This window comes from Neolamprologus multifasciatus, chromosome 3 (genome assembly GCF_963576455.1).
Source record: "Neolamprologus multifasciatus chromosome 3, fNeoMul1.2, whole genome shotgun sequence".
In the NCBI taxonomy this organism is placed as follows: domain Eukaryota; kingdom Metazoa; phylum Chordata; class Actinopteri; order Cichliformes; family Cichlidae; genus Neolamprologus; species Neolamprologus multifasciatus.
This window is the reverse complement of record NC_140441.1, coordinates 24687546-24712648: the sequence shown is the minus strand read 5'-3', so window position 1 is coordinate 24712648 and position 25103 is coordinate 24687546. Positions and strand designations below refer to the sequence as shown.

The window sequence follows — 25103 nt, the reverse complement described above, 5'->3', positions numbered from 1 at the left end:
CGATTTTCTGATTAAAATTGATTTTAGCTTGAATAAAGTGATATCAATTCATTAAATCCTGAATCAATTTGTAAATATAAATGTATTTTGCCAGAATCTCAAGTTTAACCTCACAAACTATTTCAACACCCACCATACAGCTAAAACAGTAAATGACAGCAGATAAACGGATTCCACACAAAGACGTAAACACAAAGCGCAGACCCGACGCATCAGGATCTGTGAGATGTTGGCCTCTTTCACCCGACACAGACATGCTGTTGGTGCTGAAAGCCGACAGCTCACAGATTCTGAAGCTGCAGGTTTTGTCTCTCTCCGATCAAAATTCACTGAACCAGCAACAAAAGAAGATCAAAACTACGCTTCACATTTGATAAAAATTGCCATTTATTCCCTCTGACTTTTGCTGTTTTGCTCCCACCACGATAAAAGCCACACTTCCTGCACAGTTTCCCATCTCAAATCTCTTTTTTTCTGCGTTATTTGTTTGCTTATTACGCACCAGTTTACCATTGTTTACAGCGCAGTCTGCTGCTGTTTGTTTTTAAATGACTTCCTACAAGAAAACCTAATTTCTGCTGTTCAATACCGAAGAAATTTAAACTTTTTAAAATTATGAGAAATTGCAAAACCCTTAGCTGTGTCTCTAATAAAACCTCTGTAACTTTGCTCTGCTTCACCTCAGCAGCATCAGATAATGTTCATATGTTGGTTCATGGTTTTCTTCAGTTTTTGATCTACTGCAGAATATTTTTAAGGTTAACTGCTATAAAAAGACAAGCCAAGAAAATCTCCTTCATGTATTTCTGTGTTTCATCCTCAGTAACTTTGATACAAAGGCATCTGCTGTGATGTTTACACCTCTGATGAAGTCTCACAAGTGTCAGTACTGATAAATGAAGAATTACAATATTTCTGTCTGAGTCAAAATTGAATCAGAATGGAATTGATTCTAGAAATCCCAGCCCAATTGGTTATGCTGCAAGAGGTCTAGGCTGCTGGGTGCTTTCTATGATGCACTGAGTGCTACTTCTTCACTTTTTATTGTATTTAGTCACTAGTTATGATTAGTCTGTGGCTCTCTTCCACAGCATGTCTTTGTCCTGTCTTCCTCCTCTGAGCCTGGTTCTGTTAGAGGTTTCTTTCTGTTAAAAGGGAGTTTTTCATTCCCACTGTCACCAAGTACTTGCTCATAGGTGGTTATCTGATTGTTGGAGTTTTCTCTGTATTCTTGTCTTTACCTTACAATATAAAGCACTTTGTTGCCAATGTTGTTGTGATTTGGTGCTGGTAAATAAAATTGAACTGAATTAATTTTTATTAGTATTTTATTAATTAATCTGTCACTGGGCACTAACTAGCCTAAATATGTATCCTTCATTGTAACTCTGCAGTTGAGAAATGTAGCTTTTTACCTGATTGTATCGCCCAAAATATTCACATGTGACCACTGAGGATGGTGCTGTAAAGTATCCAAGTAGAGCTTCCAGTTAAAGTTTAGCGTCTGTGGAACATTTTCAGAACCAAATATCCAGATGTCAACATTTACTTACTTACTTTTCCCCACAAAGTGGTCGTTTTTAATGCCTTTGGTGATGTCTTTGCTGTACGTGTGTCTAAGTAGAGTTCTGTCTATAGCTATCTAAAATATATTTTGGGTGAAATATAATCTTAATAAAATGTATCAACACAAAACTGATTTGAGAGTTTGTATTTCAGATTTAAACCTTGACTGAGGGTCTCCCTGTAAAGGTCTCATTCACTCTTGGCAGAAACCCACGACAGGCTCAGCTCCCAGTTCCCAAAACCTCAGATAACTTTTTCACATCTGGAGTTTGGAAATGTGTTATTATTATTATTCCCATGTTCAACTACTTACAGGAAGCAGTGACTTAAACACAAAATCAAGGCTAATAAATTTAGTCTGGGCACAAAACAGTTTTCACCAGCTAAATGTGAAAGAGTGATGTTTTATCCCATCACTTCTTACAAGATTAATGGTTATGTCTTCACACCCGACACACCTTTTCATGCAGGATTCAGATTCAGTGATTCTGAGTTCATGATGAAGCTGTTTGAGTCACACATGTGTATCATGTTCTTGCATCGTGTTTAAGCTACATTTTTAAAGCAAACTGCAAAATGATCATGGTAAACAGTTCACAGTGTTGATACTGAACACTGACAATCAAGCCTCATTTTTAGAGAGCAAAATGTTCAGTGTTCTTAAAGTCTCAGAATTGGTTGTTTTAGATATGAAAGAGGAGATTCTGTCACAATGTGCAAGGTTAAGGACCCAGATACTGGACTCTAAGGCAAGAAAGTGAAGCAAACAGAAAACAACCTTTATTTCAGTCAGTGAGAATCCAAAAACGTTATAAAAATAATCCAGAACAGACCAACGATGAAATGAAATAAAACACAAAACACAAAGGCTGCACTCTAGGGAAGGAAAACAGAGGGGTGAACTATGAAGCGAGTTCAATGCTATTTCCAGATGTTAAAATCAGTGTTCTGTGTCATGTAAGTGGATCTCTCATATCAGGTGGTTTGGAGAGCTTTGGTTTAAAATCAGCTGGAGGAGCCACTCTTGATGATAAGTGCATTAAAAAAAGAATAAAAAAACCCCCAAATACTTAAACATGTATCCAGTCCAACAGCTGAACAATGTTCACTGTTTGCTATTTCCATGTCCATCCCTTTATGACCACAGTGTACACATCTTCTGATGGCTACTTCCTGCAGTATAATGCACCATATCTCACAACTCAAGCTGGTGTCCTGAACATGACAGTGAGATGACTGCATGTAAATGACCTCCAGAGTCACCAGATTTCAGTCCCATAGACCACGGTGGGATGTGGTGGACAAATCTGCACCGACTGCTTCTTCTTCTCATTGAGTGATGTCTTGTTTCTTTTTGTGTAACAGGTATAAACATGCAAAGTGCATCATAATGAGTTTGACACTGTGGCTGATGATGTGGTTGTTTGGGGACTGACGGTCGTCTTATGCTGACTTTTCTTCTGCCTCCTGTGAAGACAACAAATCACAGACGTGAGACCTTGAAGCTCCAGTGATAGTGAACAGATTCATAACTCATAACACTCAAGCAGTGATTTCTCTCTTAACTTCTTCACCTTCTAAATTCTGAGAATGACGATCCTGAATTTTACTAGCAAAAACACGATAAAGACATTCAATTATTGTAGCTTATTAATTGTTCATCCATCAGATTTGTCATGTGACCCAGAAGCAGTTTTCATCCAGAGCTTTGAACTATTACTCTAAAACCATCAGTATTTTTAATCACTGATGTGCAGAGCCTCGCACTGATGCTCCAAAGTGACTGTTGATGTTCCTGTTTTAACTTCACTGACTTCCTCTCTAATATTTAACTCACATTTAGCTGAATAACAGTGAATGAAAGAAATAAACATCTGTATGACTTACAGTTTTTCAGTAGTTCTTTGGTGAATTTAGACTCAGGATCGAGACACTGTTCACTCCCATTCTTCAGTGTGACACTGTAATATGTAAAGAAAGCTTTGATTTAAAAACACTTTATAAACAATCCTTATTAATGACTGAGCTCTTATTAATAATGTGCTCCTGTCACTGTGGGCACTTACATGACTTCTCTCCTTTTGCAGTATGGACGAGGCTCATGAACCTTAACTTCAGTGATGGGACCTCTTACAAACTTACTGGTCTTCACACACTGGCACCTTAGAATAACTGGAAAACATAGAAAGTGATAATTAAGGTAAAACTGCTGCAGTTTCATGTTTTACTTAAAATAAATATATTTAGATTGATTTGTTTTCATAATTCAGCTCCTCTCAAGATGCACAGATACACCAAGGTTTTCCATAAAAACACACTTACCATGTGAAGTGCAAAGGGCCATGCAGGCCAGGAGAACGATGCACTGGATGGCAACACTTGTCTTCATCTTAAAGCTTTTAAATTATTGAGTGGAGGATCTACTGAAGGCTCAGTCTTCAACTGATTTGTTCTTCTTCGATATGAAGGATCTCTGCTGCTGTGCGTCTCCTTCACTTCTCGAGCTGCCTGAGTGTGCAGGACTGTGAGGTTCATCATCTCTGAACCTCCTTATATACTCTCACAGGTACGTGGACCCCGGGCAAGGATGTCTTCCTAAGAAGTGGCTGCAAAAAATCTGTTTCCTGTCCTCTCACAGTACAAATCCAGTGGCTGTGTTGTACTTTCAATTCCTGTTAGCATCTCCTTATTGCGTCACATTTGAGTTTACAAATATTCAAATCCAAGGAAACTTGTTGAAACTTGACCTTCAGCAAGACCATACAGCTGTGTTGCAGTGGACCTTGAAAGCTGAAGGGACAGGCTAGTCAAGATGTTCTTGTACCTGGGCTCTGGGACTCTGGGACAACCTGTACTTCACATGCATAATTGGTCTACCAAAAGACCAAACAGTTTATTTTTCTTATGAAGCCTCTTTATGAAAGACAGAATAATTACATGGCTGTATACCTGGGTTATATAAAACTGCCAACACTGCATCCTGGTATAAGTGGAGAAATTGACAGTTCACAAAAATCAATGAGAAACCAACAGAAAAACTGCTGCCTCCAATAAAGATGCTTCACACTCATGTCTCCTCTCCATGGAGGCATCTTTATTAGACAGCGGCTTCAGAGCATCTCCGGCCACTGCAACCAGTTTTAAAGTAATGCACATAAACCGGTCCTCCTTATTCACTTATCTTGTATCTAAAGTTCAGTCTCTCAGGCTGAAAGTTGTAATCAATCATGTGCAAGTTCACTAAGGAAGATCTGTAATCAGTGATCAGCCTGCTTTCCTGGGTGTTCGGCTGCTAGTCTGTCCTTTACAACACTTCCACTTTACCACACTGCTGACATCACAGCTCTAGTACAATCATCTTCTTGACCAACTTCTCCGAGCCAATCAGCTCCCGTTCTGAGTACTTTATATCTCAGTTATTCTGCCTTTCTGACTCTCATTCACTCAGCCCACCTCCTTCCCATCTCTCACTTCATGCTGGTCACTCAGAGCTCCATCCAAGCCTCCACCTTCACCACCACCTGCGTCTAGACTAATTCCAGTCAGTGCTGAGTTTCTGATGGGTTCATATGTGGGACCTGAATTACCTGCTGGAGGGGGATTGTGGGATTGAAATAAAAGGTCTGGATATTTTGACCAATTTCCTAACACTACTGCTGGCTTGGAGCCAACAGTACTACTCTGGAATTAATGTGAGTAATGATGAGTAACCGGCAACTGGCTCAAAACCAGGTATACAGACAGCATTGACCTCTGTGGTTTCTCGCGAGCAGAGTGAGTCATCCTTGCTGGCAGACACCCAGCACATTTGTCTACAGTCATCCAGCTAACAATGCAGGTATAGAGTCTTTATACAGTCAGTATTTGGCAGATGTAAGTGATTTTCCATTAGACGATAACAGGGCCGTGCAGAGACGTTTAAAGGGGCGGGTGCTCAAAGTTAAAAAGGGGCACATTGAACCAGGCTGAATAACAACAACACACATTCATCAAGAATCTAATATGGGATCGCATCATACTATATCACTGTTGTGAGGTGGCGACAAGGCAAAGCAAACGTAGCCAATGTTTTACCTGATGGGTACAATGTTGCTGTTGAGGGGTTGCTGCTGCTCCTGCTGCTGACAGTGCTGGAGGGCAGGGCTGTGCTAATCTGAGACTGTAGACATTAAAAAGTCCATAGGAGAGATGGTAGCTGATTAAACAAGTGTCATGAGATAATAACAAAATGCAAAGATTGGTGACAGCGCTTGGAACCATAAGGCAACAAAAAACTGTGAGAAATAATTTAGGCTCTGCCTGTGAATCACTCTTTGCTCTTTGCTTCTCTTCTTCCTTCCATCCCATCATCTCATATATCACTCTCCACTTGCTGTCTATGTGAGAACAAGGCACAACTTGCTATTGCAATAAACTATAATCTAATTACCCACACCTAACAACTCTTGCACTTAATCTATAATAAAATGATGACAGAAAAATGTTATAGCACTGCCTTTAGTAGCCTCACACAGCTCCTACTGTTTCCTCCTCGTGTCCTTACCAGGCATGTCTGGACAATGTTATATCATGAGTAATATTTTTTTTAAAAATCCATCTAAATAAAACACACACATGCACACACACACAGGGACATTTTAGACTTTCTTCAGAATACTGTATATACTATGGGCATCACGGTGCTGATCCAGAATCCTTACATTATTATTTATTACTAGAGCTACAATAATAAAGCAATGAGGAGGGAGAAGTAATAAATATGAAATAATGTATTTATGATGATTCCATTTGTTTCACTATCCACTCTGTGCAGGGGCAAAGCTTATTACATTTTTAAACTGTAGAGATACAATAATTTTACTGCTGTAAAATCCAAATTTTGTCTTATTTAAAATATAAATCTAATATAATCTGCTTCTTAATGTATGTTCTTTAAAATACAGCGTGTGTTTTTAATATATTATAATTATAATAATGCATAATTATGTGGACATGCATATTAGACCGTTTTTTAGTGAAATATAATCCCTCCAGAAAGGCAGGAAAAGCCCGGAAACTTACTTTAAAACTAAATATGTTCCCTAAAACGGTGACAGAGCTACAGACCCATGACAGGACATGGTTAATGTTTGTGACAAACATTACCCATGTCACAAACATGTCACAAACATGTAACCACCATGTTTGTGACAAACATTACCTGTCCTTTTAATAACTGCACAAGTAGCGCTGGTCATAGCTGCTGGCTACCTGTGTAAGGCTGTCATGGGTCTGTAGCTCTGTCACCGTTTTGCACACGCAGCACGCTCGTTTGTTTCAACATACCAACGTGTACGTAATAAGCTAATACTCCTGTGTGCTATACACTACAGTGTACGCTGTACACCTACTTACTGGTTTTGTCGCATCAGTCTGTGTCTCTGAGTTAATTTGTGTTTCTCCTACAGCTCTGGACCGCAAAAAATGCGCTTGCTCTTTGTGAGCTCGTTCCGGGCTCGTAACCAGCACGTTCTGCCGTCAAGGGCGATCATTGGTTAAATGTGATCATGTGACTGATGCAAGCCAGATCCTTTTATTTTATTTAACTGTGATTAATAGTTAAATATTATTGTTGAGGGGCACAGACAGGACTCCGCACGCACACACACATTAAAAAAAATTTTTTTTTTAAAAAGTTGCCTCAACAAAAGGGCGCTTTGGGCACCCATAAGGAAAGGGGCGGGTGCTCAAGCCCCTCTAGCCCCCCCCTCTGCACGTGCCTGGACGATAAGGAGAAAGTGAAATGCAGGTGAGTATGTCATGGTCTGGGCTGTATTTCCAAGTCTTAGTGTCTACTCTGCGCGCTGAAGAATGTCATGCTTCCATTTTTATTTTGATAGCCCCTGTCCTGTGCGCATTATGTCTAGATTAGCTTTTTGTTTGTCTCATTATGTCTATGTATTTTAATCCTCACTCTTTCCCTGCTTGTTGTCGCTTTGTTAACCTTCATGTGGTCGCTCTGCTGTGTGTTTTTCCTCTGTGCCCCTCTTTCAGTTAAAATTCCCATCTGTGAGTCCTGCATTTGGGTCCTACATCCTGCCTGCCACACAGCCGAAAAATGACAGAGTATTGTACACAGAATACAATATGAGTTAATATAGATCCATGAGCACTTATAAGATGAATCATGATCAATTTTAGCTAAAAGGCAGAGATTTAGTTATGTGTGAAAACAAAATGAAATCTCTTGCCTTGTATAGATAAGTTAGTGAAACTAACTGATCAGCCGCCTTGTTAGACAGCATACATCCCCTTTACTGCACGTGAGTGTAACCATCGATAACCTTGCACCTGTCCATTACCAGACTTGCTGCTGTTGCTTACAGGCCACAGTAAAATAAATAGTGAACCTGACAGCTAATAGTATAAAGGGAAATTCTGATTATGCACTTTCAGCTCATGGGCCACTTCAGACAGCCTGTTTACCTGCAGCGAGCAGCTGTTGTTAGATGGAGGCAGTGTCAATCCTGCATGGATCATCCAGTCTGTGTGCTTCTCTGACTCATTTTGTTGTTGGTCTGTTGGTGAAGTTCTAGCGTACTGGGATTTATCTCACCTTATTAAACATTAGTTAATCGGGAACACTGGCTTTGTTCTTTCCAGTCTACAAGAGACTTTGTCAGTTCACCATCATCACCAGTGTTTTACTCTTATTTGCTTTTGTTTTTATTGTTTCAAAGAGTGGGGTTTATCAGGGAGTTTGTGCTGGTGTTTATAAGAATTATTTTCCAGCATGTATGCTTAACTTATGGAGCCACCACTGGCATCACTGTTTTTGACAGTATTCACAATCATGCTCCCGTGCAGTGGTCCAAAATCCCAGCTGTACATTTCTTGGATGATGCTGTGAATCCGTTGAATGTTCACCAGGAATGGGAGGAGTGTAAACCCCCCCCGAAAAAAAAACACATGACACAGACAACCATATGAGCAATTTAGAGTTTCCAATATAGCCCCACTAACTTCATGTCTTTGGACTTTTGGAGGAACCCGAAATGAACCCACGTAAGCATCCAAACTCCACAAAGAAAGACCCCGGCCTGATGGTAGAATTGAACTCAGGATCTTCTTGCTGTGAGGCAACAGTGCTAACCACCGTGACACCATATTTTGTATTCATTTTTGATTTGTGTGTTAACTTTTCCAGGCGCTCTTGTAAGTCATCGTTTACTTTGCATATGATGAAACACTTTCACCACACGTCTTCAGAACTATCCATTCCTTACTAAAAGGAAGTAATATTTTTAAACTAAAGTGTAAAAGAGTGTCAGCGTTTTCTGCCGACAAGAGGAATGTACATTTTTTTCTTTCTGACTGAATAGTTTTTGTTTATTATCTAGGAAGGAGTATTAGGGCCAAATTAAGAAAAAAACGATTATTTTGTGTAAATATTTTTCACCTACCTCTGCCAAACGCTGACTGTATAAAGACTCTACCTGCATGGTTTGCCAGGGAAATACAGAGGAATGTGCTGAGTGTCTGCCAGCAGACTATCTATCTATCTATAGATAGCTTGCCTCCACCAGTGTGTGAGTGACTGTGAGAGTGAATGAATAGTGGAATTGTAAAAGCGCTTTGAGAGTCTCGAAAAGCGCTATATAAATGCAATCCATTATTATTATTATTATCATTATCTATCTATCTATCTATCTATCTATCTATCTATCTATCTATCTATCTATCTATCTATCTATCTATCTATCTATCTATCTATCTATCTATCTATCTATCTATCTATCTATCTATCTATCTAGGTGTGACTGGGGCCAAACACATGTTGTGTGAAATAAAACGAGTCCATGATGCTAAGAAAACCTCTGGCAAAGAGGTCAGAGGTCATTATCAATGTGTATATTAAAATCCCCAATTATTAACAATCTGGACAACTTCAAGATGGAAGACAAAAAGTCACTGAACTCCTTTAAAAATGGACAATGGGCAAAGTTTGATAAGGGAAGAATAGTCGCCATCACGCTGCCAGGTTTCAGTTAAAAATAAAAAATCCAGCTTTTTGGAAAGAATAAGATCGTTCAACAAGAACATTTTATTTGTCATAGATCGGGCATTGAGAAGCGCCGTGCTCAATGAGGAATAAGTCAAACCATTACCGAAACTGACCCGTTTTAGGGGATGTAGAAACTGCGGGTTCGATTTGTGACGATAATAGATACCACTTGCTGCTGGGGCAGAGGGCCAAATAACCAGAGAGTCTGGATGAACACTCCTAAGGTAACACGATCTCATAAGTCCAGGTCTTGCAAAATCCAGCAGGGACAGGGAAGAAAAATTCACCTCAACAAGCAAACTAAACACCAGAAATGCTCGACGTCACTTATCTGCTAATCCTCGTCTCTCAAGATACATCAAGCTTGTGATTGTTTGAAACATTGCTGCCAACTGAAATTTGGCACACATGCTCTGCAGAAGATGAATCGCTGTCAGTTTGTTGGCTCTGGAGTTGCATGTTTAATCAGAACAGGTTGGGCGCTATTGAATAGATGTGTAAACAAATTGAACACACTTCACTCAGAAATACCATCCATTCTGTGTCTTCCACTTAATGTTGTCGGGGTCGCAGTTGGGCTGGCTGGAGCCTGTCCCGGAAATGCTTCACTGCAAATGAAATTACACAATTTAAACATGATCATATTTTATTTGTGCAAAGTGTGTAAATAAGACACCTTCTTGTCTTTATCTTTCACATTAAAAGTCCCTGATGTTAGAAGGTGCGATTGTTAGAGGAGTTTGCTGATAATAAACTAAAATGAAGATTATTATAGAAGTTTGTCAAAGTAATTTATGGGACAGTAAATAAAGTCTCATCTCAGGTTTTAGTTTTTCATTTGTCAATGAATTGCCTAAAATCTACTAATGAAGCTGAAATATGCAGCTGACTATAAAAAACGTATAAAAAAGAAAGTCTGTGAAATGCTCGCATTAGTTGCATGAATTATATATTGCATGTTTATCATCTTTTTAGTTGCAATCCAGTTACAATAAAGTAGGATTTACATATTTACAGATTTGTGTTGACAAGAGAAAACTGAGTGTGGTGCAAAACAAGAAACTGACTTTACAGTTTTTCTCCATTGGTTTGGCTCATTTCTTGAAACAGAAATTACATTCTCAAAATAACATGGACAAACCTCCAAACCTCTTGGCAAATGTTCACAACAGAATGGCATTTCTCATTCATTTTATCAAATGGCAAATGCCTCAGTACATGTCTCAATTGTCTCAGTGCATCTTTGCAAATGATTAAGTACAAGTAGCTTACAGTTATACAGTTAGCCCACATTTAGCACATTTTCCAAATGAATAGATCTTGTAGATCTAAACTGATTAGTTGATTCTCAGTCTAATGATCATTCTCTCCAAAACATGTCAGCATGATTTCATTGTATAAGTACTCACATGCACAACCGTCTGTTCAATTGTCAAAATTGGTCAAGAACATAATACCATGAATACCAAATATGAATTTCTTTGAATATTTGATAAACTGATGACAGTCATTGACAGTCAGGTGAAACTAGGTGTCACACACAGGTGTGTTCCATGTGCTGCCAAACACAGATATATAGAGCTTGACCAGAGCCAGTCCGATCTCTGAACATGGATAGACAAGGCCAAGCAAATGGACAAGGGGAAGTTCTTCCTCAAGGAAGAGGAGGAAGAAGAAGAAGAAGAAGAGGAGGACTGAGAGGAATAGGGGGAAGAGGAGGCCGAGGAGCACGAAGACACTGTGCTGTCCCGAATGAAATTCGGGCCACAATTATAGACCATGTCATAAACCATGGCCTCACAATGGCAGAGGCAGGTCGTCGAGTGCAGCCTAATGTGCCTCGCTCTACAGTCTCCTCCATCATCCAAACCTTTCGCAGGGAAAACAGGTATGTACTCTATGTAATCTATGATGGAATTATATGTTGTATAGGACAGGGCACTGTGCGTGAGGCAAAAAATGTATAACTTACTGTAGAGATTTTGTGTGCATCTGCCTACAGTGGTAGGTCTATACTAGCAGGTGGAGAGGACTAGTGGAATGTTTTGATACTAAATATGACAAGAAATATATTGAACAAATTACTGTTAACTATGGAATTACATAATTTATACAGTTTAGAGAAGTATTCCAGTCACTGTGCAGCGGGAGAATGAGTACAGCGACCACTGAATAAGTCCTTGTTTTTTGATTTTGTGCTCATACAATTTACTACTTTAATGTACATTTTCTTTTTACATATGTATGAAACTTTCTTTGCGTGTGAATAAAAAATGGTTATCATTTCCTTGGTAGTGTGAGTGCAATCTGTGATGTCAAACCTCGATGGCTACTCTTTTCTGTTGTATACTGTTGGTTCTCTGCCATAGTGACAAAACATCTAAACATTTTGTATGGCAGTACTCACACAATGCCAAAGGGACGATGCATTTTGGGGGCACTGACTATTCAGATTAGAAAGAAATGTAGTTTTGACACATGAATGAACTGTTTTAGGGGAGATATGAGCTTTTGCAGGTGGACCAAGTTGTTGTGATCAACCATCCAGGTTTATTTTGACAAAAGTACCAAGAATGATGAGACTGTCCGATCTGTGTCGAGGAATGAGCCAAAGCTATTGAGAAGGATCTTTGCCATTTTGGAGACACTGACTGTTTAAATGAGAAAGAGATTTAGATTGAAGCCTGAGTGAACAGTTTTGGAAGAGATATGAGCTTTTGCAGGTGAGCTATAGTGTTGTGCTAAACTGTAAGAGTGTTTTGCCAAATGATCTTAGAGTTTTGAGAATGTCATTTCTGTTTCAAGAAATGAGCCAAACCAATGGAGAAAAACTGTAATAGAAAGAGAAAAGAAGAGAAACGTTACTGCAGAATTATTATGAAAAGAATTATCATCATAATAAGGATCAGAATAGAGACAAAAATATGATTTAAGTTACTTTGAATGTGGGATGGTTGTTGGTCCCAGACTGGTCTGAGAATTTTAGAAACCGTTTATTTACTGGGATTTTCCCACGCAACAACCTCTATGGTTAACAGAGAATGGTCAGAAAAATAATACATTTCCAGTGAGCGGGAGTTCTGATGCCAGAAAACAACCAGAGTTCTTCAAGCTGATATGAAGGAAACAGGAACTCCAAAGCAAGTGTGGGTCCAGCTCAGTATTAGAGAGGTATACCTAATAAAATGGCCAGTGAGTGTCCTACATAAAGCTGATCTTGATCTGTAATTTGTACAAATGTGGGCTGACAATGATTTTTATAAAACACTGGAAAGAAACCTTTTCTTTTTGAAGCATATGCTTTTAATTATCCAAGAGAGGAAGTACTGAGGAAGACAGAAAATCTGTTAAAATAAAATTCTCTGCATTCCTGCCTTAGTAATAGCAAGAATATCTTGTTTAAACTGGAGTAGCTGTTAATATGCGATTGAGTTACCGTTACATCAGAGATAAAAGCAAAGCAGTTAAATGACTTGGAAGATTTTTTTTGAGTTGATGCTTATAGTTTGAAGTGAAACCTGGTTTAATGGCAAACTTTGGGATTTTTGGATTCACCCTCTTTTTTTGTTTTGTTTGTTTTTGTTCTCTTTTTGTTGACTGCGTATAAAGTGGTGGTAAACTGGTGAGTTATTAGTTATAATAAAGTGAAAAGATATAACATTTTAAAAACTACCTCCAGAGGGATTTTCCAGCATTAAAAATAAACATGGTACATAAACATGCTGTATCCACTGTTTACAAACCCTTTAAATGTTAGATGAATTATACACAACATATCATGAGAATTTGCTCCAGTGGTAGTGAACAGATCAAGTCATACGTCTTTACCCTCAGCTTTGAACCGCTGCTCTAAAACCATCGATATTTTTGTAAGAGATAAAAATTCTCTGAGAGGTTCAGTGTAGCTTAAAACCTGTTGTTTGTATGGATGGAGATTTACATTAAATATGTTTCTTTCATGCATATTTAATGTATAGATCATATCTAAGGAATCTCTGAGGAGGCTAAAAGACAGGACAGTTTTAACAGCTGCATACCTGTGACTCATTGAACTGTTTTTTTAAAATTCACCACTATTAAGAGGGAAACTAAAACTCACAACAGGAATTGAGAATGCAAGAAAAAAAAGTCCCTGTCTCTGCTGAAAATAATCAGTCTAATTCAATTTTATTTATACGGTGCCAAATCACAACAATAGTTCCCTTTATACTGTAAGGTAAAGACCCTATAATAATACAAAGAAAGCAGAGAAAAACCCTGATAATCATATGACCCCCACATGAGCAAGCACTAAGGCTCATGGAGGAGCGGCAATCTGCCTCAACCGGCTGGTGTGAGGGGAGGAAGAGGGGACAAAAGATATGCCGTGGAAGAGAGCCAGAGATTAATAATAACTAATAATTAAATGCACAGAGGTGTGTAACACAGTGACTGAGAAAGGTGACTGATAAAGAAACACTCAATGCATCATGGGAATTCCCCAGCAGCCAAGACCTATTGCAGCATGAGTGAGAGGATTTAGTGACCTGTACAGCCCCAACTGTATGCTTTATCAAAAAAGAAAATTTTAAGCCTAATCCTAAAAGTAGAGACAATGTCTCCAGGCCAAATCCAAGCCAACATAGGAGAAATATGCTCTCTCTGTCTAGCCCCTGTCAGTGCTCTTGCTGCAACATTTTGGATTAACAGAAGGACTTCCTGATAATAATGAATTATAGTCGGGCAGCCTAGAAGTAATAAATGCATGAACTAGTTTTTCAGCGTCACTCTGAGACAGGATATTTCAAATTTTAGAGATACTACACAAATGGAAGAAAGAAGTCCTAGATATTTGTTTAATATGTGCATTGAAGAACATATCCTGGTCACTTTAATTGGACAGCTGCTTCAGAGCACTCCAACCTATTTTAAACTAATCCACATCAACCACTTCTGTTATTTAGCTGTAGTGCTGTTTCTGTCTAAAGTTCAGTCTGTTTAGGAGTAATTTTATATTCTAATTTTTTTATTTAAATTTCTCGTTTGGTTGTTCACCAATTTGGCCCACGCTGTAAGCTACTACTACTGATACTACTACTAACAACAATAATGCACAACAGACCCGACCTCATGTTTGCACTTTTCAGCACTTGTTAACACTTTTCTTCGTTGCGGTTGCTGTTCACAGCAATACTCACATCTGCAGCTTTCCAGCTCCCAGCCGCCCATACACCACCAACAACAGCCAGGACCCAGTTCAGTCTGTTTTAAGCTGGCGAGGCGTGATTGCGGGTGCCGCTCAGGTGCGTCCGCGTCCCCCGCAGCCGTGCCACAGACCACGCCCCACCACAATACTACTACTACTATTACTACTAATAGTTGAGATGACTCCGGAGGGTGGAGCTGAAACACTAAAAGCTTTGGAGGTTGGTGTGACTGACAGAAAGCAGACCCATGGCTGACGACCGTAGCACCTGACACTGTGTGTATGGGTGCAGCAGGTCAGACAGATACTGATGGATTTGTAAATGATAGGAAGAATTTTGTAAATTATTTTTAATTTCAAACATTTCTTTGGGCAAAGTGTCCAGGTAACACGTCTGCTTATGCTTATCTTTCACAATAAAAGCCCTGGACATTAGACCATGTGACTTCTATACTCCTGGAGCAATGTGAACAACTCTTGATATGATAATCATAAGATAATCAGATCCTATGTCCTGCATTAAATATGTAAACAGTTTTCTGCTTTTTTGTTAGGAATACCTCGTAATTTGTAATACCTGGTAACTAAAAATGACATTAAGAAAACATTTCCCTTTTTGGTAAAGAGTATTTACAAAGATTATTGTGTGATCCCTAAACGGCAATTCAGGCTGCTGGTGGTGTAATTGGGTGTGCGCAGGATAACACATACTGTGTTATAACACACACTTTGTTATCCTGCTAGAAACAAACTCTATCAAAGTCGCAGTCCTGTTTAAACTGAAGCAGCTGCTTACTTTTGAGATTTTAAAAGCAATGTTTCATTCGATTTGTTTCGTTTTTTTATGTTGTTGTGCTGGTTGCACCTTTCCCTCTTTGTATGTTCCTGTTTGTCTAATATTTCCTCTGGCTCCTTACAATTAAAACATTAATTAGTTGTTATAATAAAGTGAAAAGATGTAACTTATTCAACAACTTAGAGATTTATTGAGTCGGCTTTGGAGTCACTGTTGTACATTTCAGAATCAAAGAGACAAACATGGTACGAATATACATTAAATTCAACTCTGAAAATGTTGAAATAGCACAAATAAATTAATTTTTGCGTTACATACTTTACAAAAATCAATATATATAGACGCAGATATATAAATATGCATATGCTTAGTAATCACAACTTAAGCCAGAAGACAGGCTGAGGAATTAAATGCATTTATATTTTGTGATGAGCTGTGCTGCTCCTTCTTCTTGATCGACACATGTTGTAACAGCGCTAAACATGCAAAGTGCATCATGAGGAGTCTGGCACTGCAGCCGATGCTGTATTTTTCCTCTGATTCCTGTGAAAACAACATATCAGAGAGATGAGGCTGGGTTGCAAAATAAATCACAACTTTTAAAGCTTTAACAACAAAATCAACCAACTTTTTTGTCTTATTTACTTTCTGAATAAAAAAAGGATCTTGATTTGAAAAAAAAAAATGCTTCTGTAAAACCATCAGTATTTTTAATCACTGATGTGCAGAGCCTCACTCTGATGCCCCAAAGTGACTGTTGATGTTCCCGTTTTAACTTCACTGACTTTCTCTCTAATATTTAACTCACATTAAGTTGAACACCAGTGAATGAAAGAAAAACCATCTGTGTGACTTACAGTTTTTCTAGCAGCATTATGGTGAATTTTGACTCAGGATCGAGACACTGTTCACTCCCATTCTTCAGTGTGACACTGTAACATGTAAAGAAAACTTTGATTTAAAACCACTTTATAAACAATCCTTATTAATGACTGAGCTCTTATTAATAATGTGCTCCTGTCACTGTGGGCACTTACATGACTTCTCTCCTGTTGCAGTATTGACAAGGCTCATGAACCTTGAGTTGAGCGATGAGAGCGGTCCTTATTAACTTATTGGTCTTCACACACTGGCACCTTGGAATAACTGGAAAAGGTATAAAGTTATAATTAATGTTAAACTGCTGCAGTTTCATATTTTACTTAAACATAAATACATTTACATTGATTTGTTTTCATAATTCAGCTCCACTCAAGATGCACAAATACACCAAGGTTTTCCATAATCTGATAAAACACACTTACTTAATGAAGTGCAAAGGGCCATGCAGGCCAGGAGAACGATGCACTGGATGGCAACACTTGTCTTCATCTTAAAGCTTTTCAAGTATTGAGTGAAGGATCTACTGAAGGCTCAGTCTTCAACTGGTTTGTTCTTCTTCGATATGAAGGATCTCTGCTGCTGTGCGTCTCCTTCACTTCTCGAGCTGCCTAAGTGTGCAGGACTGTGAGGTTCATCATCTCTGAACCTCCTTATATACTCTCACAGGCACGTGGACCCCGGCCAAGGATGTCTTCCTGAGAAGTGGCTGAAAAAAATACTTTCCGATGTCTGTCCTCCCACAGTGGAAATCCTGCTGTCGCAATCCTTTGGCATTTAAACTTTATACGTTCACTTACTCGCAAAGATTTCCTGTGCGACTGGTTTATGTTGAGACATGCCTGCCTTCAGGTGTCGTTTGTATCTGTTGAAATTGATGTCACATTTCACTCATTTTGGACTCACTCCAATCACTCATATGTGAGTTTTGCTGATAAAGGATATTTGGTATCTCTGATCTACTTACAGAGAGGTGAAATGCATGAAGTCTTTATATGATCAGTCTAATATGAATAATTTAGACAGCTCAAATTATGATATGATATGCCTAATATTTTACTGTTTCTGATGCACTCTGCTTAAAGTTTACTTACACTTCTCTTTATGATAAAAGTGTTTGAACACTTTCCAATAAATAAAATGATAAAAAGAAAGAGAATGGAAAGTTCCTTTAAACACAGCTGAAAACCTCTGTAACCTTGCTCTGCTTCACCTCAGTAGCATCAGATAATGTTCATATGTTGGTTCATGGTTTTCTTCCGTATTTGATCTACTGCAGAATATTTTTAAGGTTAACTGCTATAAAAAGACAAGCCAAGAAAATCTCCTTCATGTTTTTCTGTGTTTCATCCTCAGTAACTTTGATACAAAGGCATCTGCTGTGGTGTTTACACCTCTGATGAAGTCTCACAAGTGTCAGTATTAATAAATGATAAGAATTACAATATTTCTGTCTGAATCAAAATTGAATCGGAATGGAATTGATTCTAGAAATCCCAGCCCAATTGGTTATGCTGCAAGAGGTCTAGGCTGCTGGGTGATTTCTATGATGCACTGAGTGCTACTTCTTCACTTTTTATTGTATTTAGTCACTAGTTATTATTAGTCTGTGGCTCTCTTCCACAGCATGTCTTTGTCCTGTCTTCCTCCTCTGAGCCTGGTTCTGTTAGAGGTTTCTTTCTGTTAAAAGGGAGTTTTTCATTCCCACTGTCACCAAGTACTTGCTCATAGGTGGTTATCTATGATGTGTATGTATGTATCCATGATAGTTTATGTTAATGAGAGTGTGGGGAGTGAGTTGGAGGGTGGGGTGGGGTGGGCTGCTTTTAACCATGTAAAACACTTTGTGCTACATTTCTGTATGAAAAGTGCTTTATAAATAAAGATTGATTGATTGATTGATATGATTGTTGGAGTTTTCTCTGTACCCTTACATTACAATAAAAAGCACTTTGCTGCCTATGTTTTTGGTGCTGGTAAATAAAATTGAATTGAATGAATGTTCTAGTATTTTATTAATGTGTCACTTGGCACTAACTAGCCACTAAATATTAGGGGTGCAACGATACACAAAATTCACGGTTTGGTTCGGTTCGATACTTATTTTTTCGATACAAAAAAAATGTTCATGCCTTTTTATTAATTTGTCATTTATTAAATTTTCACGGCACATTCTGCACCACATCTCTGTGCATTCATCATTTGTTTGAAGCCAGCTCACCTCCTGCAACCACTTTTCCGAGAATACGCGCTTCTTTTGTGGTTCGGACTCCTTCTGACATTTCTTTGGAGGTGGAGGTACATCACAGTAATTGCTTAAAGGAGCTTCTTCGACATCTTTAAGAGTTCTAAACAAATGTCTGTCCTCCTCCAGAAAATCTTATGTACACAAAAATGCGTTGCAACTTCTTATCTTGTGCGCGTTTTTTATTTTGACAGTGAATGCGCACCTGCGGACCACTTATGTGCAGCCCTGGTTATTTAGCTCGTCATATTGCAGCCACAGAAATTCTTTTGTCCATGAAACCATAAAGCTGCACTTTCTTTTTGCCTTATAGTCTGATTTGTCATAACTTTTCCGTTTTGTGGTAAGCTTTTCTTTGGCTGTCACTTCTTCACCCTGACCTGTCTTATTTGGCTCAGCAGAACTAAAATATATATCCTGCTGCTTTTACACACGCACTCACATAACGCTCAGCGATTCTCTGCACGATCAACCTCTCACATGTTTAAGCTTGCTGCGGGAGATTTCACTTGTCATGTTTGCATAGTAAGCTAATGATTGATAAGATGATGTCAGAGGAATTGGTGCGCAAATTATCACTCACCAATCAGTACTGTCGCTCTCTATACACAGTTCGCGCAATTGCAAAGTGAAAGCAAAAAACAAGCGCAAATTCAAACGCGATTTCAATATGTCACATATTGACAGTGGCTCACCGATGCCAATGACATAATTACCCAGCGACATTTCCGAAAGAATGCAAAAGCATTGACATATATTTTTCCTTCCTACGATAGGCCAACGGGCAGGGCAGCCCGACTGGAAAAATCGCTAGCCCCGGGACGGCGGACTAGCGATTTTGCGAGCCCTGTATCTGATTGAGGAATCACTCATCTTTGGAAAAGAGAGTTTATTACAGAGAAATGGCTCTTTCCAAAATAAAAGCTATACTATACGCTTCTTCTGGGCTATACTCTCAGCAGCATATTAAACATATCAGGTCCCCATAAGGAGAATCATGTGCTAACGGCTGTCTAAATGACTCGGGTAAAGTTTGTAGCATGCCTGCTTGTTGTTTTTGTCTGCTTCCACTTGTCTTTGCACTAGGATGATGTCGGAGTAAATGTGCAGTCATATTCGTTGTGTTCCCACTAGTGCTGTCAGCCTTAATCTGAAATGACGTTAACGTCACAACACGGCAAATCTCCGTTAACGAGCTACCTCGGATCGCCCCGTGCGTGGGGCTGGACGGCCAACACGTTAACGAGCTAACTGCGCTAACGCACTAGTTCCCACTCATGTAATTGAGCATTGCTGACACATCCAACATACTGTTTTACTTTAGTCCATGACGCGCTTACCTTCAGGGTCATACGTCACATGAAAACCAAAATAGTTCCAAACGCCAGATCTGAATGAGGGTGGGGGAGGTTCAATTTGCCATGTTGCAAGGAGAGCTTAACTTCTGTCTCGCTAGCTTGCCCTGCGCTCAGTGAATCTGCGTTCGACTACTCCGCCTAGGCTGCACTGTCGAGTGCAGATCCACTGAGCGCTCAACACAGACAGCACCGCCAGAAGGAAAGTTGATAAAATAAATTAAAAATGTTGTATTGTTCGATACATATGCGTACCGAACCGAAAGCACTGTATCGAACAGTTCAATATCGATACGAGTATCGTTGCACCCCTAATAAATATGTAGCCTTTCAGTGTAACTCTGCAGTTGAGAAACGCAGCTTTTTACTTCAGTAGCCTATATCAAAAATATTTGCATGTGACCCTCAGGACAGTGCTTTAAAGTATCCAAGTAGAGCTTCCAGTTAAAGTTTAGCGTCTGTGCGTTTTCAGAACCAAATATCCAGATGTCGACATTTACTTCAGGAGATTTTCACCACAAACGGGTCGTTTTTAATGCTTTTGGTGATGTCTTTACTGTACGTGTGACTAACTAGAGTTCTGTCTATAGCTATCTAAAATATATTTTGGGTGAAATATAATCTTAAATAAAATGTATCAACACAAAACTGATTTGAGAGTTTGTATTTTAGATTTAAACCTTGACCGAGGGTCTCCCTGTAAAGGTCTCATTCACTCCTGGCAGAAACCCACGACAGGCTCAGCTCCCAGTTCCCAAAACCTCAGATAACTTTTTCACATCCGGAGTTTGGAAATGTGTTATTATTATTATTCCCATGTTCAACTACTTACAGGAAGCAGTGACTTAAACACAAAATCAAGGATAATAAATTTAGTCTGGGCACAAAACAGTTTTCACCAGCTAAATGTGAAAGAGTGATGTTTTATCCGCCTCACTTCTTACAAGATTAATGGTTATGTCTTCACACCCGACACACCTTTTCATGCAGGATTCAGATTCAGTGATTTTGAGTTCATGATGAAGCTGTTTGAGTCACACATGTGTATCATGTTCTTGCATCATGTTTAAGCTACATTTTTAAAGCAAACTGCAAAATGATCATGGTAAACAGTTCACAGTGTTGACACTGAACACTGACAATCAAGCCTCATTTTTAGAGAGCAAAATGTTCAGTGTTCTTAAAGTCTCAGAATTGGTTGTTTTAGATATGAAAGAGGAGATTCTGTCACAATGTGCAAGGTTAAGGACCCAGATACTGGACTCTAAGGCAAGAAAGTGAAGCAAACAGAAAACAACCTTTATTTCAGTCACTGAGAATCCAAAAACGTTATAAAAATAATCCAGAAGAGACCAACGATGAAATGAAATAAAACACAAAACACAAAGGCTGCACTCTATGGAAGGAATATTGAACTATGAAGCGAGTTCAATGCTATTTCCAGATGTTGAAATCAGAGTGTTCTGTGTCGTGTAAGTGGATCTCTCATATCAGCTGGTTTGGAGAGTTTTGGTTTAAAATCAGCTGGAGGAGCCACTCTTGATGATAAGTGCATTAAGAAAAGAATAAAAAAAACCCAAATACTTAAACATGTATCCAGTCCAACAGCTGAACAATGTTCACTGTTTGCTGTTTCCATGTCCATCCCTTTATGACCACAGTGTACACATCTTCTGATGGCTACTTCCTGCAGTATAATGCACCATATCTCACAACTCAAGCTGGTGTCCTGAACATGACAGTGAGATGACTGCATGTAAATGACCTCCAGAGTCACCAGATTTCAGTCCCATAGACCACGGTGGGATGTGGTGGACAAATTTGCACCAGCTGCTCCTTCTTCTCATTAAGTGATGTCTGGTTTCTTTTGTGTAACAGGTATAAACATGCAAAGAGCATCATAATGAGTTTGACACATTGGCTGATGATGTGGTTGTTTGGGGACTGACGGTTGTCTTATGCTGACTTTTCTTCTGCCTCCTGTGAAGACAACAAATCACAGACGTGAGACCTTGAAGCTCCAGTGATAGTGAACAGATTCATAACTCATAACACTCAAGCAGTGATTTCTCTCTTAACTTCTTCACCTTCTAAATTATGAGAATGACAATCCTGAATTTTACTAGCAAAAACACGATAAAGACATTCAATTATTGTAGCTTGTTAATTGTTCATTGTGGAATTAAAGAAATTATTTTATAGCTACAATATATTCTGCATCATTAATGATATAATCTATAGTATTGATACTGCATTAAGATGTTTATTAAAACCGATCAGATTTGTCCTGTGACCCAGAAGCAGTTTTCATCCAGAGCTTTGAACTATTACTCTAAAACCATCAGTATTTTAAATCACTGATGTGCAGAGCCTCGCATGATGCTCCAAAGTGACTGTTGATGTTCCTGTTTTAACTTCACTGACTTCCTCTCTAATATTTAACTCACATTTAGCTGAATAACAGTGAATGAAATAAACAAAAACATCTGTTTGACTTACAGTTTTTTTCAGTAGTTCTTTGGTGAATTTAGACTCAGGATCGAGACACTGTTCACTCCCCTTTTTCAGTGTGACACTGTAACATGTAAAGAAAGCTTTGATTTAAAAACACTTTATAAACAATCCTTATTAATGACTGAGCTCTTATTAATAATGTGCTCCTGTCACTGTGGGCACTTACATGACTTCTCTCCTTTTGCAGTATGGACGAGGCTCATGAACCTTAACTTCAGTGATGGGACCTCTTACAAACTTACTGGTCTTCACACACTGGCACCTTAGAATAACTGGAAAGCGTAGAAAGTGATAATTAAGGTTAAACTGCTGCAGTTTCATATTTTACTTAAACTTAAACATAAATAGATTGATTTGTTTTCATAATTCAGCTCCTCTCAAGATGCACAGATACACCAAGGTTTTCCATAAAAACACACTTACCATGTGAAGTGCAAAGGGCCATGCAGGCCAGGAGAACGATGCACTGGATGGCAACACTTGTCTTCATCTTAAAGCTTTTCAAGTATTGAGTGAAGGATCTACTGAAGGCTCAGTCTTCAACTGATTTGCTCTTCTTCGATATGAAGGATCTCTGCTGCTGTGCGTCTCCTTCACTTCTCGAGCTGCTTGAGTGTGCAGGACTGTGAGGGTCATCATCTCTGAACCTCCTTATATACTCTCACAGGTACGTGGACCCCGGGCAAGGATGTCTTCCTGAGAAGTGGCTGAAAAAAATACTTTCCGATGTCTGTCCTCCCACAGTGGAAATCCTGCTGTCGCAATCCTTTGGCATTTAAACTTTATACGTTCACTTACTCGCAAAGATTTCCTGTGCGACTGGTTGATGTTGAGACATGCCTGCCTTCAGGTGTCGTTTGTATCTGTTGAAATTGATGTCACATTTCACTCATTTTGGACTCACTCCAATCACTCATATGTGAGTTTTGCTGATAAAGGATATTTGGTATCTCTGATCTACTTACAGAGAGGTGAAATGCAATAAAGTCTTTATATGATCAGTCTAATATGAATAATTTAGACAGCTCAAATTATGATATGATATGCCTAATATTTTACTGTTTCTGATGCACTCTGCTTAAAGTTTACTTACACTTCTCTTTATGATAAAAGTGTTTGAACACTTTCCAATAAATAAAATGATAAAAAGAAAGAGAATGGAAAGTTCCTTTAAACACAGCTGAAAAGATCATTTTCTATTTATTTAGGTATATTTGGGTATTTTGACAGATACCTTGCATGAAGACATGTAGCCTATTTGGATGCCTCTGAAATGTATGAAATAGTAGCAGTAGCAATGTAGTAAAGGGACTGGTGCTGGTGTGTGTGCTTATTACAACTCAGTCTTTTTTTGTGAAGAGGGGAGTGAGTTCAGCCTCTTGTCAGTCTGGTGGGTGAGGCTGTTTCTCCTTCAGTTTCCTGCCCTCAGCGAGAAAACACCAGACAATGTTGTGTGAATGACACGGGAAGTCAGTCACAGTCAGCTAGTCCCTGGGCTAGATGGGTTTTAGATCTAATCTTATTCTTGTGATGAAATCAGTGTGAGTCATGCTCAATTCAAGCACTTGCAGACATCAGCAGCTACACTGGAAATAATAACAAGTCCTTATGTGTTTGTCTTATCCGTCTACTGTGTTGTGACAGAAATCAGCATTACTGTGGTGAATATCAGTTTTGCACATTTGGATTTGCATATTACGCACCAGTCTACCGTTGTTCACAGCGCAGTCTCCTGCTGGTTTTTTTTAAATGACTTCCTACAAGAAAATCTAATTTCTGCTGTTCAATACCAGAGAAATTTAAACTTTTTAAAATTATGAGAAATTGCAAAACCCTTAGCTGTGTATCTAATAAAACCTCTGTAACCTTGCTCTGCTTCACCTCAGCAGCATCAGATAATGTTCATATGTTGGTTCATGGTTTTCTTCCGTATTTGATCTACTGCAGAATATTTTTAAGGTTAACTGCTATAAAAAGACAGGCCAAGAAAATCTCCTTCATTTTTTTCTGTGTTTCATCCTCAGTAACTTTGATACAAAGGCATCTGCTGTGATGTTTACACCTCTGATGAAGTCTCACAAGTGTCAGTATTAATAAATGATAAGAATTACAATATTTCTGTCTGAATCAAAATTGAATCAGAATGGAATTGATTCTAGAAATCCCAGCCCAATTGGTTATGCTGCAAGAGGTCTAGGCTGCTGGGTGCTTTCTATGATGCACTGAGTGCTACTTCTTCACTTTTTATTGTATTTAGTCACTAGTTATGATTAGTCTGTGGCTCTCTTCCACAGCATGTCTTTGTCCTGTCTTCCTCCTCTGAGCCTGGTTCTGTTAGAGGTTTCTTTCTGTTAAAAGGGAGTTTTTCATTCCCACTGTCACCAAGTACTTGCTCATAGGTGGTTATCTATGATGTGTATGTATGTATCCATGATCGTTTATGTTAATGAGAGTGTCAGGATCTGACGGCGCCCTGACCGGTCGACCTGCCAGTGTGTGTATATTTGTGTGCGTGTGTG

At 38.9% G+C, this 25103-nt stretch overlaps 2 protein-coding genes and 1 long non-coding RNA gene across 4 annotated transcripts in view; all 3 read right to left on the bottom strand.

Moving 5' to 3' along the window:
• LOC146522196 (uncharacterized) overlaps positions 1-25103 on the bottom strand; it is a 360305-nt gene that overhangs the window by 6026 nt on the left and 329176 nt on the right. The gene's annotated exons all lie outside the window — the stretch shown is intronic.
• On the bottom strand, positions 3306-4250 carry LOC146522214 (interleukin-8-like). Its single transcript, XM_085147743.1, has 4 exons — positions 3889-4250; positions 3633-3738; positions 3454-3527; positions 3306-3409 (listed from the first exon to the last, which is right to left on the bottom strand). The coding sequence occupies exons 1-4, from the start codon at positions 3953-3955 to the stop codon at positions 3306-3308; spliced, it is 351 nt and encodes a 116-aa protein (XP_085003869.1). The 5' UTR covers positions 3956-4250.
• On the bottom strand, positions 14939-23597 carry LOC146522213 (permeability factor 2-like). 2 transcript variants are annotated; one of them, XM_085155473.1, is made up of 4 exons: positions 23008-23597; positions 16629-16737; positions 16449-16523; positions 14939-16134 (listed from the first exon to the last, which is right to left on the bottom strand). In XM_085155473.1, the coding sequence occupies exons 1-4, from the start codon at positions 23072-23074 to the stop codon at positions 16086-16088; spliced, it is 300 nt and encodes a 99-aa protein (XP_085011599.1). In that variant the 5' UTR covers positions 23075-23597; the 3' UTR covers positions 14939-16085. The 2 variants fall into 2 exon arrangements, with proteins under 2 accessions (XP_085011599.1, XP_085011598.1); XM_085155472.1 differs by lacking the exon at positions 23008-23597 and adding an exon at positions 16896-17103 and having other exon boundaries at positions 14944-16134.